The sequence below is a fragment of the Marmota marmota genome, unplaced genomic scaffold (genome assembly GCF_001458135.2).
Source record: "Marmota marmota marmota unplaced genomic scaffold, marMar, whole genome shotgun sequence".
NCBI lineage: Eukaryota > Metazoa > Chordata > Mammalia > Rodentia > Sciuridae > Marmota > Marmota marmota.
Window position 1 is genome coordinate 24897472 of NW_026000142.1, and position 14905 is coordinate 24912376.

At 35.9% G+C, this 14905-nt stretch overlaps 1 protein-coding gene across 3 annotated transcripts in view; it reads left to right on the forward strand.

Annotated features, from left to right (window-relative positions):
- Positions 1 to 231: 231 nt before the first annotated feature.
- Pus7 (pseudouridine synthase 7) overlaps positions 232 to 14905 on the forward strand; it is a 43898-nt gene continuing 29224 nt past the window's right edge. The window contains exons 1-6 of one of the 3 annotated variants that reach the window (XM_048786149.1): positions 232 to 683; positions 2294 to 2378; positions 2500 to 2601; positions 7059 to 7203; positions 12512 to 12529; positions 14060 to 14171. In XM_048786149.1, coding sequence (XP_048642106.1) covers positions 283 to 683; positions 2294 to 2378; positions 2500 to 2601; positions 7059 to 7203; positions 12512 to 12529; positions 14060 to 14171 — 863 coding nt within the window. In that variant the 5' untranslated portion in view covers positions 232 to 282. The remainder of the gene's footprint in view (positions 684 to 2293; positions 2379 to 2499; positions 2602 to 7058; positions 7204 to 12511; positions 12530 to 14059; positions 14172 to 14905) is intronic. The other 2 variants (XM_048786148.1, XM_015488367.2) reach the window with 2 other exon arrangements.

Below are 14905 nucleotides of genomic sequence, written 5' to 3' on the forward strand. Positions count from 1 at the left end.
AGTACTGCCAAAAAAAAAAATATTTTTTTTTTCTGGATCACATATATATTTTTAAGGTTTTTGATGCACACAGTCAGACTCTGCATAGAAGTAATGTGTTTGTTTTCTATTTCTCCAAAAATATATGCCAACATCAAGAAAAATTATTTTAATAAATGAGTTTTTAGATCTTGTGAACAAAGTTGACTGCCTGTATGCTGAAATAACTATAGGTGATTGTTAATTTCTACTCTTTTCTCCTTCCTGAAAGGTTCTCTTAAATGTTTTCTTGGAGTCTTAAAGATGGAAATGACAGAAATGACTGGCATGTCTCTGAAACGTGGGTGCCTTGCTATGGAAGATGATGACAGTGCGGCCCCAGCTGAAGAGACAAAAAAACAGAAGGTCTCTGAATGCTGTCTGACCAAAAGACAAGATGGGCTGCAGAATGACTGCTTACCCAATAGAGAAAATATGCCTGGGCCACCAGAACCTGTAAGTGCCAAGAGAGGCAAAATGACTTCTGATGATCAGTTGGAGGAAGAGGAAGAAGAGGAGGAAGATGGCCTTTCAGAGGAGGGGGAGGAGGAAGAAGAAGCAGAGAGTTTTGCAGACATGATGAAACATGGACTTACTGAACTTGATGTAGGCATCACCAAGTTTGTAAGTTCTCATCAAGGATTCTCGGGAATTTTAAAAGAAAGGTATGGTTAGTTTATGTATAGTTATTTTTAATTTATTTCTTTAGAAAGAAGTGAATAATATATATGATCTTCCACTTAGCTTTCTGACCCCAAAGATTATTTATGCTTATGGTCAAAAAAAGAATAGAATGAAGGAGAGCTTCCTAAATGAGTAAATAGTCTTGAATTTTCTAATATTTAAAATATTAATATTTAAATAGAAATCTTGGTGTATTCTTATCAAAGGAAGATCCTTCCCAGAATTCTTGGAATAAAGATAAGTAATTCCCCCAGTGATATGCACTTTTAAATCAGTGGATAGATGCTGTTCACTTTGTTAAATTGTTTTAAAAGATTTCATGTTTTCCCTTGAATTTGATTTATAATCTTAAAACACTTTCACCTGAATATACCACATCTGCGTAGAAAGAAGGCAGTCTTGGGGCTGGTGATATGGCTCAAGTAGTAGTGCGCTCGCCTGGCATGCGTGAGGCACTAGGTTCGATCCTCAGCACCACATAAAAATAAAATAAAGATATTGTGTCCACCTAAAGCTAAAAAATAAATATAACAAAAAAAGAAAGAAAGAAAGCAGTCTTTGGAAGCAGATGGATCTGGTTGTGAATCTACTTCAGCCATTTAATAGATACTTAACTCCTCTAACCTCATTATCCTCCAAAAAACAGATCATGATTCCATGGAGTTGTTGAGAGGATCATAAATAAGAGATGTAAGATATTTAACATAAGAGATAATGTTGGGTGGCTTACCAGTAAACTTATTGACTTTTACTTTTTGGGGTAAGGGTCCCGGGTTGAACCCAGGGGTGCTTAACCACTGAGCCACATCCCCACCCCTTTTTTTGTATTTTAGAGACAGGGTCTCGCTGAGTTACTTAGGGATATGCTAAGTTGCTGAGGCAAGCTTGGAATTCGAAATCCTCCTGCCTCAGCCTTAGAGGCATGTGCCACTGCCCAGGTGACTTACTGACTTCTGATTTAATTAACCATTCATTTTATTTTATGATTCGGTTAAGTATGATCTGTCTGTAAAATCACAGGTTAACATTAATAAGCTTTTGTTTATATGTTTCTCAGTATTTTGCTCTGGAAGAATATTCTAGAAGCTTCTGATAAAACCTAAGGCACCATGTGATTTAACATTCAGTATCCCAGCAACTCAATGCTGAAGCAGGAGGATCACAAGTTTGAGGCTAGCCCAGGCAATTTATTGAGACTGTGTCTCAAAATTTAAAAAGATTGGGGGTATAACTCAGAGGCAAAGCCCCCCCTGAGTTTAATTCCCAGACTACAAAAAAAAAAAAAAAAAAACCCAAATTTCAAAACTTCCTATAACTTTACACTAAAGTTTTGTTTTTTTGTTTTTGTTTTGTAGTTGTAGGTAGACACAATATCATTATTTTATTTGTTCATTTTCATGTGGTGCCGCGGATTGAATCTAGTGCCTCACATGCTAGGCTGCACTCTACCACTAAGCCACAACTCCAGCCCCTGAATTTTTTTTTTTAAACCCTTTTACACAATAGTAAGACTTGCTGTTTATAAAATTTATTCTAAAATTGTAAGAACTAAAATGTTAAATCTTTAAAAATTTGTGTTATCTTTTATCAGATACTCCGACTTTGTTGTTCATGAAATCGGAAAAGATGGACAGATCAGCCATTTGGATGACTTGTCTGTTCCGGTGGATGAGGAGGTAGATGTAGCTCTCTAGCAACAGTCACCTTCTATACTAAAATAGAATTTGCTAGAGATCGTAGATATTGTGTCTTTGAATTCTGTTATGATTCATTGTGAATTCTGTGATTCTTTTATAGGATCCTTCAGAAGATGTATTTACAGTTTTGACAGCTGAAGAAAAGCAGCAACTGGAAGAGCTCCAGCTTTTTAAAAATAAGGAAACCAGTGTTGCCATTGAGGTAAGTAGTACAGAAACACTTGCAAAGGTTATAAGGGTTTTTGGTTGCTTCAATATTTGCGGTAGATATTAATAAGCATCAATTGAAAAACAATACAATGTTTAAAAATGAGTGACCTTGCCCTGTTTCATGTAAAAGGGCATTTATACTAATAAATAGTTTTTCAGGGTTAAATTATGCTATAAACTATAGCAAAAAAAAAAAGTTATCTTTTTGTTAAAAAAAAAATATGAACACAAATCAACAAAGAAATCTATTACTTAGAACCAGAAAATGACAGCTATATTGCTGCAACAGGGCTTCTCACCCACCCCCGTGGTGGCTCTAGCTTCAGCAGCTTCTTGGTCTCCAAATGGGGAGGGAGTAACTGGGTGAAGGAGGTAAGGACACACTTTCTTCAGCCCGTGTCTGCTTCTGCTGTTTGAGAAAAAGAAAGTTCAGCTACTAAATAGAATAGTAAATGCCATTTTATTTTATTTTATTTATTTTTAGTTGGACACAATACCTCTATTTCACTCATTTATTTTTTTTATGTGGTGCTGAGCATCGATTCCAGGGTCTCGCACATACGAGGTGAGCGCTCTACCACTGAGCCACATTCCCAGCCCAGTAAATGCCATTTTAAAAGCATTTTTTTCTTATGGAAATTTTATTCTCCTAAGTTAGTGCTATCCGGTGGAATCATGATGCCAGTTTTTTGGCTTGTTTTGTTGTTTTGTGGTACTGGAGATCAAAGCCTCACACGTGCTCTACCATTAAGCTATAATCCCAGTCCCTATATTTTTAATTTAAAATTTTCCAAGTTGCCACATCTTTTTTTAAAGTAAGAAAAAGTGAAGTTTTTACTGTAAGGGTATATTTAATTTACCCTATTATATTCAAAATATTATTTCATTATATAATCAATATTTTTAAAATTATAGAGATGCTGTCCTTTCTTTTTTCCCTTTATTGACCTGCTGGATTTTAGGGTGTTTGAAATTCCCCCTCCCATCACTTCCAATTAGTAAGAGTTTACTGCAACTTTTCACATGTCATAGTCTGATTCCAACACTCACCTTTCCTGTCCCTCCCCACCAAAATTCCGAAGAGTATGTGATATTACAACTTCGGGATCTCCAATTACTGAATTTACCCATAGACAACATCCTTGGCAATCCCACGTAGAATTCCTAGGAACAGGTTTTTAGTTTTTATGTTTCTGGGCCTCGTATTTGCTAGCACTCTATGTTGAGTGGCATCCCCAGCCCTAGAATAGGTTTTAAGAACAATCCAGGAGGATATTCCACGTTTACCTTACTTGTATAATACAGTGGTGTATCAGCTTCATAATACTCATTTTTCTGCACATATGACAAAATTAATTCTCATTTTAAAAACTATGTTTTTGCAGTCTGCTAAATTTTAACTTTTAAAGGGCATAAATTTTAGGCAAGTTTTCTCATCTCTAAAATGAAACTGAAAACCAGGTGCCATAGCGCATGCCTGTAATCCCCGCTGCTTGGGGGGCTGAGGCAGGAGGATTGCAAGTTCAAAGCCAGCCTCAGCAAAAGCGAGGCGCTAAGCAACTCAGTGAGACCCTGTTTCTAAATAAAATACAAAGTAGTGCTGAGGATGTGGCTCATTGGTTGAGTGCCCCTGAGTTCAATACCCAGCACCAAAAAAAAAAAAAACGGGGGAGGTGGAGGGCTGGGGATGTAGCTCAGTGTGAAAGCACCCTGGGTTCAGCTCCCAGTACAAAAAAAAAAAAAAAAAATCCAGGCTGGGGCTGTAGCTCAGTGGCAGAGCACTTGCCTAGCATGCGTAGGGCACTAAGTCCAATCCTCAGAACCACATAAAAATAAACAAATAAAATAAAGGCATTCTGTCCATCTACGACTACAAAAAATGTATTTTAAAAAATCCAACTAAAATGAAGAGGAAAGACTGAATTTTTGAGGTCTAAAAATGAATTCACAAACACAAACTATGATTCCAACTCATTGCTATTAGAGTTTCAGATCTAGACTCACTTATTGATATGAAAACTCATTGATCTATAATTAGACTGTTGTTGTTTGCAGTACTAGAGATTGAACCCAGGCCCTCATGCACACTAGGCAACCATTCTACCACAGAACCATGTTCCGAGCACTTTTTTTATTTGAGACATTTTATCTTTTATTTTCATCATGCTAAGTTGCCCACACTGGTCTTGAATTCACAATCTTTCTGCTTCGACCTCTCAAGTAGCTGAAATTACAGGCATGCACTACTGAGCCCAACCAGTTTGTTTTTTGTAAAGCATTGTCAAGTTTAGTCAGTAGCAGTTGTAGTCTTTTTGTCTTATAGATTGTAGATGATCAGCTGGTCATGAAATCAAGTTAGTATGTCTCGCGATCAACATTTTTTTGTGGGGGGATACCAGGGATTGAACTCAAGGGCTATATACCACTAAGCCACATCCCCAGCCCTATTTTGTATTTTATTTAGAGACAGGGTCTCACTGAGTTGCTTTAGTGCTTCACTGTTGCTGAGGCTGGTTTTGAACTCATGATCCTCTTGTCTCAGCCTCCCGAGCCATTAGGATTATAGGCGTGCTCCACTAAGCTCTGCTTTACAATCACCATTTTTTTAATTAATTTTTTAAATTTATATATGACAGTGAAATGCATTGCAATTCTTATTACACATATGGAGCACAATTTTTTCATATCTTTGGTTGTATACAAAGTATATTCACACCAATTCATGTCTTCATACATGTACTTTGGATAATAATGTCCTTCACATTCCACCATCATTTCTAACCCATGCCCCCTCCCTTCCCTCCCATCCCTCTGCCCTATTCAGAGTTTGTCTATTCCTCCCATGCTCCCCTCCCTACCCCATTATGAATCAGCCTCCTTATATCAGAGAAAACATTTGGCATTTGGTTTTTTGAGATTGGCTTAACTTCACTTAGCGTTATCTTCTCTAACTCCATCCATTTATCTGTAAATGGCATGATTTTATTCTCTTTTATTGGTGAGTAATATTCCATTGTGTATATATGCCACTTTTTTTAATCCATTCATCTATTGAAGGGCATCTAGGTTGGTTCCACAGTTTAACTATTGTGAATTGTGCTGCTATAAACATTGATGTGGCTGTGTCTCTGTAGTATGCTGTTTTTAAGTCCTTTGGATATAGACTGAGGAGAGAGATAGCTGGGTCAAATGGTGGTTCCATTCCCAATTTTCCAAGAAATCTCCATACTGCTTTCCATATTGGCTGCATCAATTTGCAGTCCTACCAGCACTGTATGAGTGTTCCTTTTTCCCCACATCCTCACCAACACTTATTGTTTGTCTTCATAATAGTTGCCATTCTGACTGGAGTGAGATGAAATCTTAGAGTGGTTTTGATTTTGCATTTCTCTAATTGCTAATAATAGTGAACATTTTCATATGTTTGTTGATTGATTGTATGTCATCTTCTGAGAAGTGTCTGTTCAGGTCCTTGGCCCATTTATTGATTGGGTTATTTGTTTTTTTGGTGCTTAGCTTTTTGAATTCTTTATATACCCTAAAGATTAGTACTCAATCTGATGTGTGAGGGATAAAGATTTGCTCCCAAGATGTAGGCTCTCTATTCACCTCACAGATTGATTTTTGCTGAGAAGAAACTTTTTAGTTTGAATACAATCAGCATTTTTTAATGGAAATAAATAAAATAGAAAATATCTTTGTATTCAGTACAAAGAAAAATGTTGGCATTTTTTGGTGAAGTCTTTTTTTTTTTTCAGTATGACCTGTACACCCATTTTTGCTATTAAGTAAAATTAAAATGTGTTTCTTAGTGTGAGATGCCCTCAAAAACTGAAATGTTGTGTAACCAATAAATTTACATTTTGTTTATATAAAGAATTTTCTTTATTTTGAACCAACGTACTAGAACCTCACTATAAAATAATTGAACATAGAATAACATTCAACATGAGGCAGCTGTAGACTAGACTGTCCAAGGGACAAAAAGGCCTGACTTGCCTACAAATTTACTTGTGGGCCCTAAAACATTTGTCTAGCAAAGACACTTATAGGAAGCATCTGTGGTCAGTGGCTCCAGAGTCTAGTAGCCTAATTTCACATCAGCTCTCTGCCCTCCCAACTATACAGCTTTGGACACATTCCACAATAGGTCTCAGCCTCATTTTCCTTATCTTGAAATAGATGTAATGATGGTGTGATAGTGAGATTATGGGATTAAATAAGACAGTGAATGTAAAGAGCTTGGGATAGTGCCTGGCAGATGGACACATGTGATCAGCAGGCCCTTATGATTTGCCATATTGTGGAGCTCTAAAATATTTCTGAAATTGTACTTAGGCCCTTTTCTTATTTTGCATAGTTAATGAGCCGTGTTTTTAACTAATTCATTGTATTATTTCCTTATTTAATGTTTGTTAAAGGAGTAGTGTTACTCTGTGTTTTTAATAGGTTATTGAGGACACCAAAGAAAAAAGAACAATCATCCATCAAGCTATTAAGTCTCTGTTTCCAGGATTAGAGACAAAAACAGAGGATAGAGAAGGGAGGAAATATATTGTAGCCTACCACGCAGCTGGAAAGAAGGCTTTGGCAAGTAAGTGTGTGAGTGAACCACTTTCTAGACCCTACTCTTTGCTTACCTTATTTATTCGTGTCCAAGGGCTGTTTTGCTGTTGTTCAGAGAAGGATACTGATCATGTCACACCTTTAAGAGAGGGTGAATATTGTTACTTCAAATGCCAGAGCAGCCTGCAGCCTCTCAAGTAGAGGGCATTTGGCCTAATAAGTTAGTAAAAATTGGTGGAAATTATAGTGGTGCCCAAGAGATTGTTAGAAATTTGGTATGTTCCCCAAAGAGCAGAGTGGGCTGAATAGCAATTTAAAGAAGTAAATGGAAGGGCTGTTGCTCATTCTGTATTCTTAATAGAGGAAAAAAAGATTTCAGATGAACAGAAATGCTCATCACCTATTCTAGGGCATATTTTATGCTTCTGCTTTCCAATTAAGATTATCTTCTTCACTCACACATAAAAAGTATGGGATATTTGGAAAGATGACCCCTTCACCTGAGCCTATCTTCCATTGTGTATTGTTTATTTGAAATGGGTCTGTTGTTAGTGAGTTACTTTGATATTCATGTCCTAATCTATCTCCTATAGCCAAGAAATTTTTCTGTTTGCATTAACCTTAAGAAAAATTAGGTAATGTTTTTTCTTTTTCCTATCAACTCAGTGGATAAAATTTTAATGAAAATAACAATATCAAAAAGTTATTTCCTCACCCTTCTCTCCTACCATTCCCCATTAGTGATCAGTTATTTCAAGGTAGATTTATTAGAACAAAACTCCCAAGACTGTATAAAATTCAACCCATTAGGGATCTGTCAATATTTTCTTAGTTTAACTTAAAACAGATTACTATGAATATATGAAGCCTTAATTGTGTATAACCATGGTTCTAGTGAAATGAAATGTTATAAAAAAAGGAAAAAAAGGCAGCAGATAAGGTCAATTAAGCCTAAGAAAATCATGTAGAGAAATGAGAAACATCGAGGAATTAGGGAAGAGAAAGTAATGATCAGAGGCCACTCTGAGTTGATATAAAAAAAAAAATAAGACCATGTGTTCTAGAACTGCTTGTAGCAAGAGTTGTTTATTATATTCTAGTCTGCAAACTAATGGCTTGGTTACCATATGTTTCTTTAATGTCTGGGTCATGTAAGAAATAGTACCTTAGTAGCCAGGAGTGCTCAAGAGAATAAGCTCCATAGGAAATAGCTTCAGTGATTTTTTTTTTTTTTTTTCAATTCTCCCAAGGGTGATGTATAGCTAGTAACTATTCTAGAAATAGAAGGGAGAAGGTATGGGGTTGGGGATGTGGCTCAAATGGTAGAGCGCTTGCCTAGCATGCATGAGGCACTGGGTTCGATCCTCAGCACCACATAAAAATAAAATAAAGATATTGTGTCTACCTACAACTAAAAAATAAATATTAAAAAAAAAAAAAAAGAAGGGAGAAGGTGACTTACTACATACAACAGTGCCGTAGGACATTGGTCTAATTCTTTCAAGGAATGCAGTTCAGGAGGCTATTAGGGAAATGGGTCTTAGGTAGGCAGCCACTACTTCTGTGAGCTGAGAGGAAACACAAGGTCTTGTTCTGCTTGTTTTGGTCATGAGGAAGCAGATTGGAAAAGGCAAAACATATTTTTGACTGATTGCTTCTTAGAAATGATCTTCATTTCATAAGGGATACTAGATTTTGTGAGAAGAGGAAGGAGTTTGCAAGCCAAGGTGGCCATTACAGTTTCTCTCCCTCTAAGTAACTTGTGTTACATCTCTCAGGTTCTGTCTAAATCAGAATTTCTGTGTTTATACCAAAAACATCTTTCATTTTTGTAATACAAAATTTTCTTTAGGTTTTCCAGCTGAAATGCTAAACTGTAGGACATGAATCACCCATTTCCATCTTCCTTTATATATACATTATTAGTAAAATATGAGTTTCTCACCTAAAAAAGAAGCATGAGTTGAGTATGGTGGCACATATCTGTAATCCCAGCTTCTTGGGAGGCTATGGCAGGAGGCCCTCAAGTTCAAGGCCAGCCTATCTCAAAGAAAGAAAAGAAACAGATGGACTAAATTTCTATCTTCTGAGTGCTGATCTCCCACTACCCCACAGAAGGCTGTTCTCTTGTCCAGACAGTTACTTAGGAGGCTGTATTCACCTTTTCCATGTCCAGCTTTCCCATTCACAAGCTGATAGAGTAGCCTAAGGTAAATGCCACTCAGAATGGAGGGAGAGCTGGTATCCAGAAACTATTGTTCATGGCCCTGCAAATAGAACCCAGTACCAATGACAGCTTGTCCTCCTAGGCTTTCTTGCCTTGTATTTGACTGTATTAGCTTTAAAAAAAAAAAAAAAAAGCTTTGCAATTTATTATGATTTAAAGCTCATTTACTACCAAGCCCTGATACAAATTATTATTGATGGGTTATGCATTATCTAATTTGCAATATTCTTAACCTAAACTTTTCTCAACTGTAATAGTGCTTCCTAAAACATAGAAGTGGTACCTTCTAAATCTCGGTTCCCAAACACCAAAAATAATGAACTATTTAAATTCAGGCATTTTTTTGTGTTTGTGTGTTAAGGTTGTCCAATAGGGTACATTTCTTTATCTACCAAAACATTTATTTTCTGAAAATACCATATAACTTATAACATTCATAAATAAGTACATTTAATTTACATTTTGAGATAGTATACATTGCAAATGTTTCTAAGAACTTGTTTTTAAAAGACTTAGGATTAAGAAAGACATTCTGCTCTGATATATTTATACACCATTTTTTTTAATACTTTCTAAAAATAAATGGTTCTCAGGAAGGATTGATCGTTGGACCTAGCAATCCACAGTCTTAAGAGGAAGAGCCTGGAAGGTACAGAGGGGCTCTCTGGGAGAGAATGGTATTACACAATCCATAGGAGTAGGAATACCAATAATAAGAATGGTTAACAGTGTGAAATGGCACATATAGATCTCACAAGGTGGGAACTGTGAAACAAATCTGTAACTTTAGTAACATGGAAGTCACTGGTGTCTTTTTACCAAAGCGGTTTAATGGAATGATGGATGAAGTTGGAAACCAGTTTACACAGCAGATTGAGATGGAAGGCAGTATATACAGTCTAGTCTATACAGACTGGCTTTTCAAACAAGCTATAAAGAGAAAGGAAAAGGAAGAGAACATGCTTAAAATGGAAGAGTCCTGAGTATATTTAAGTACTGAAGAGAAGAGACAGTGGAAAGGGAGGGCAAAAATTCAGGGAAGAGTATAATGAAATAATGGATATAGTAGGATCTCTGAAGAAGCAGCAAGGTTGGTATTCAGGGTGCAGTGGTAAGAATGGACTTGAATAAGAAGGAAAGAATATTCTGCATGCTACCCCATCCTATCATCTTTCTCAAGCTACATTTTTTTTCTTCTTTATCCATGGGGACATCTGTGCTCAGTACATGAATCTTTCTGAACATGGTTTCCCCTTTTTCTTGTTTCTATTTCTGCTAGTCTGGGGCTGCCATGGCAGACCCTCAGAAGGTAGAAGTAACCTTCTGGAAATAAGATGTATATTACCCAGCCTAAGAATTCTTTACATTATAAATTGGAGTATCTAAAAAAATGTTTGAAAGTTACCTTAAATTTATTTAAATTATAAAGCTAAGTATATGTACTTAGCATTCTAAGGGGTTAGAGTTTTATAAAGTCAAACAAATTGTCCAAAATAAGTTGGAACTCATCAATTTCTGTTATTCAAAATATTCCTAGTTAATCAATGGAAGTGTTTTACTATTTTGCATATTGAGTGCACTTTGAAAAAAAATATGTTTCTTATTGTCAGAGGAGATAATTTTATGCATGCTCAGTGCTTGGATTTACTAGTAGGGGATACATGCTTCTGAGTCAAATTCATACTCATATTTAGTTGTCATGGTTTCCATTAAGGGGTAATAGCGTTTAGTTTTTCATCTTGTAGGTGTAATTTATTTTTTACCATTATACTTAATTGTGAATATACTTAAAGGCTAGTATTTCAAGAAAAATGTAGCTACACTTTATCAACTTTCTTATACTTGTTTTTAAAATTTTTATTGAATGTGCATTCTCAAACATAGGCACACATAGAGGAAGTAGTGTATGGAAACTATATGTTCCCGTCAACCATCTTCAACATTATCCACATTCTAACAAAATCCACTATTATGTATAATTATAATGTGCCAATAAATAAATAAGTAAAAATAAAATAAAAAGAGATAGTTAACATTCTCTTGTTTTTGTTTCATCTATCCCTCTTTTTTTTCTTTTTTTCCTTATTGGAGCACTTTAAAGCAAATTCTACATAACTTGTCATTCCACTCATAAATACTTAAGTGTGTGTTTATTAGTAAGGGCTAAAACCCAAACTATTATCATATCCAGGAAAATCAAAATAATTTCTTAATATCTAATACCCAGTGCATGTTTAATTTTTCCCTGAGTATCTCAAAAATGTCTCTTATGTACACAGCTTCTTCAAGTAATGATAAAAACAAACTCAGAATACTTCACTCAGGTAGGGGTGCCATGGTGCATGCCTGTAATCCCAGTAGCTCTGTAGGCTGAAGCAAGAGGATCATTAGTTCAAAGCCAGCCTCAGCAACTTAGCGAAGCCCTAAGCAACTCAGCGAGATGCTGTCTCTAAATGAACTATAAAAAAGATATGGGGATGTGGCTCAGTAGTTAAACACCCCTGGGTTCAATCACCAGTCCCCACTCCCACTCCCCCCCCCCAAAAAAAAAACTTCACTCAATGGATAAGTCTCCCAAATCATCTCTTAAATCTCTTTTAATCTGTAAACTGGAGAATTTAGATATTTTCTGTACTAATCATTAAACATTTTCAAATTTAAAAAATCTTTATAGTGTACTGCAGCTTATTAAAAAAAAAAGCACAAAGCAAAACAATAACTAACTATTGCATTGGGCATGTCTTCCCATATTTAAGAAAACAAAGCTCTAAATGGGAGAAGCATTTGATACCCAGTCTTGAACCTTTTGCTAATTTCCACGGGTATAGATAGTGCACTTTTGAGGATGAACCAACATGCCCATTGTGAAAAGTTCGAGACAGGGAGGCTGTAGTAGGTGAGTTTTCTACTTTTTCCCTGTTTGCCTCCATCCCATCCCATTGTTAATGTCTGAATGGCTGTTGACCCATCACATAACTATCAGGTGCTGTAGGAGTCCTCAGTATAAACTTACCATGCGATCATTTGCATGTTCACCTCTAAATTACTTTAGGATTATTATAAATTAAACATTGCTCTCTTGTGCTCTTTATGCTGTGCATTTGGACAGAGGTCAGAACTGCAGCAGGTAAGAGCAGTTGGTGTTTCAATGTAGATTAAATGAAATGCCAATGGTTTTGTTGCAAGTGCTATCACCTTGCTTAACTGATAGTGAACTAACCAGAAGGAAAACCAAATGATATTCCTACTCAAAAGTTTCTGAGGAAATTGTGACCACTTCACATCAAGAGATAGTTGTAATACTTTTCTGTACAGGACAGAAAAGACTTACTTATCCAGGAGGAAAGTTAAATTTTCTAGGCATACCTACCATGACAGTTTTCTGAAATGGTTTATTGATTCTTTACATTGGTTTATGGCTTTTTTAATTGTAGCTAAAATCACTAACTTGTTATCAAGCAGCGTTTTTTGCTTTGATAAAGCCAGTTATGCAGTTAACCTCAGTATGAGGAACATCATAAGCCTCTGCAGATAAAGGATTCCATGAGTTCATGTGAAAAAATTGGGGAACAAAGACAAAGGACCATTCCTTAAAAGAAAAGGATTCTTTTTAGTTGATTGTGCAGAATATTATTTCAGTTTTTCTTTCTTGGAATTACAGAAGTCAAATGAACTAGATATGTTTTTCAAATAACTGCAGCTCTGTCACACAAGACTCATGAATATTGTACAGTGTCTGCAAAGTGCAGCTGTGGCTTGTGTTTTTCCCAAAGTAACAATTATTTAAAACACTCTTTAAACAGCTTAAATCTAAATTTTTAAATATATATTTCTAGATTACAATATAATTGAAATATTCAATTAAAAGAACAATCTTAAAAATGAGGTTCTCCTAGGTCATGCGGTATTTATCAGTCTCCAAAAGTTAAACAATTGAAGTAACACTAGCTCAGAAGTTAGCACCTAAGGCTTAATTTTTAAGAGTTTCCTGCCAGGTATGGTGGTGCACACCGGTAATCCTAGCTGCTTGGGAGGCTGAGACAGGAGAATCATGAGTTCAAAAGCCAGCCTCAGCAATTTAGCAATATATATGGCATATATTAACAATAAGCAATCAGTGAGACCCTGTCTCTAAATAAAATACAAAAAAGAGCTGAGTATATGGCTTAGAGGTTAAGTGCTCCCGAGATCAATCCCCAGTACTAAAAACAACAACAAAAAAAAGAGTTTCCTTTTCCCAGGAGTGACAGGTCTTGAATGATAGCTGTTCTCTTTTATCAGGGTGATCTTTTAGATCACTTGTAGACATAAACTTTTGTAATGGAAAGACCTTTGGAAAATCTATTCATGTTACTTAGATAATTTGTCATAAACTTAACTTCCATCCCTGCTACCATATGTTTGAACACCTGATCCTCACTCTTAGAAGAGGGTTGTAGATTCCATTGTAGCTGCTGTTTCCCTTTGGACTGCATGTGTTGTGGAGCCAGTTGGGCCCCCTGTCAGACAGGTGCTGATAGGAACTGTGGGCCTCGTCCATGTCTGTGCCTTATAAAGGTTGCTTGTTGATCCTAGTCATTTTTTACACAACCTACATTTTAGCTTTTAATTTAACTTTTACTATGGTATATATAACATTCACTTTTTTATTTTTAAGATCCAAGAAAACATTCTTGGCCAAAATCTAGGGGAAGTTACTGCCACTTTGTTCTGTATAAGGAAAACAAAGACACCATGGATGCTATTAATGTACTATCCAAATATTTAAGGTTGGTATTTTGTTCTTGTTCCTCTACAAAATCAGAGCATTAGTAATGTGTTTTTTGTTTTGTTTTGTTTTCATTCCTTGCTAATGGAAAAAGAACAGGAGCATAGATCAGTAGACAGTAAATGTACCTACCAGTTTTCTTAGGCAACAGGTAAATTAATTTTTTAAGCCCTGTGCCAATAATTCAAGAAGATAATTCTGAAAGTAAGTAATTCACATATTGAGAGTTATCGATTCATAAGATGGAAATGAAAATTGACTTTCACCCTTAAACCGTAGTTTGATGTGTTGCAGGGATTGGCTTTACCAAATGGGGAGCTCTCAATTCCTGGAAACTTGACTAGATGGAGAACCTGAGAAACCAGTCACGTTTTCTCAGAGAACGTGTGCAGAGATTATGGTCTTTAAGGTTGGGACAAGTGCCAAAGCTTTTTTGGTTTTGCTTTGTTTTTAATAGAATGGCTGTAGGCACCACAACAAATCTGTGTGCTGTGAAAATTTACCTAAATTTAAACATGGTAACAGTTTTATGTAATCTGGTGAATTGTTTATGATCAATGGAAGTGCACTGTTTGCTTTTTTTTTTTTTTTACTGTCTAGCCAAGTCTTTGAACAGTATCAGTTACTAATAACCACAGTGTTGTAAATCAAGCACTGTAAGAAGTTTCTCCCTATTTTACTCTTCCTCTGTTTATTTTAAATGTACTTATTTTGAAACTTAATTATGAGAAATAT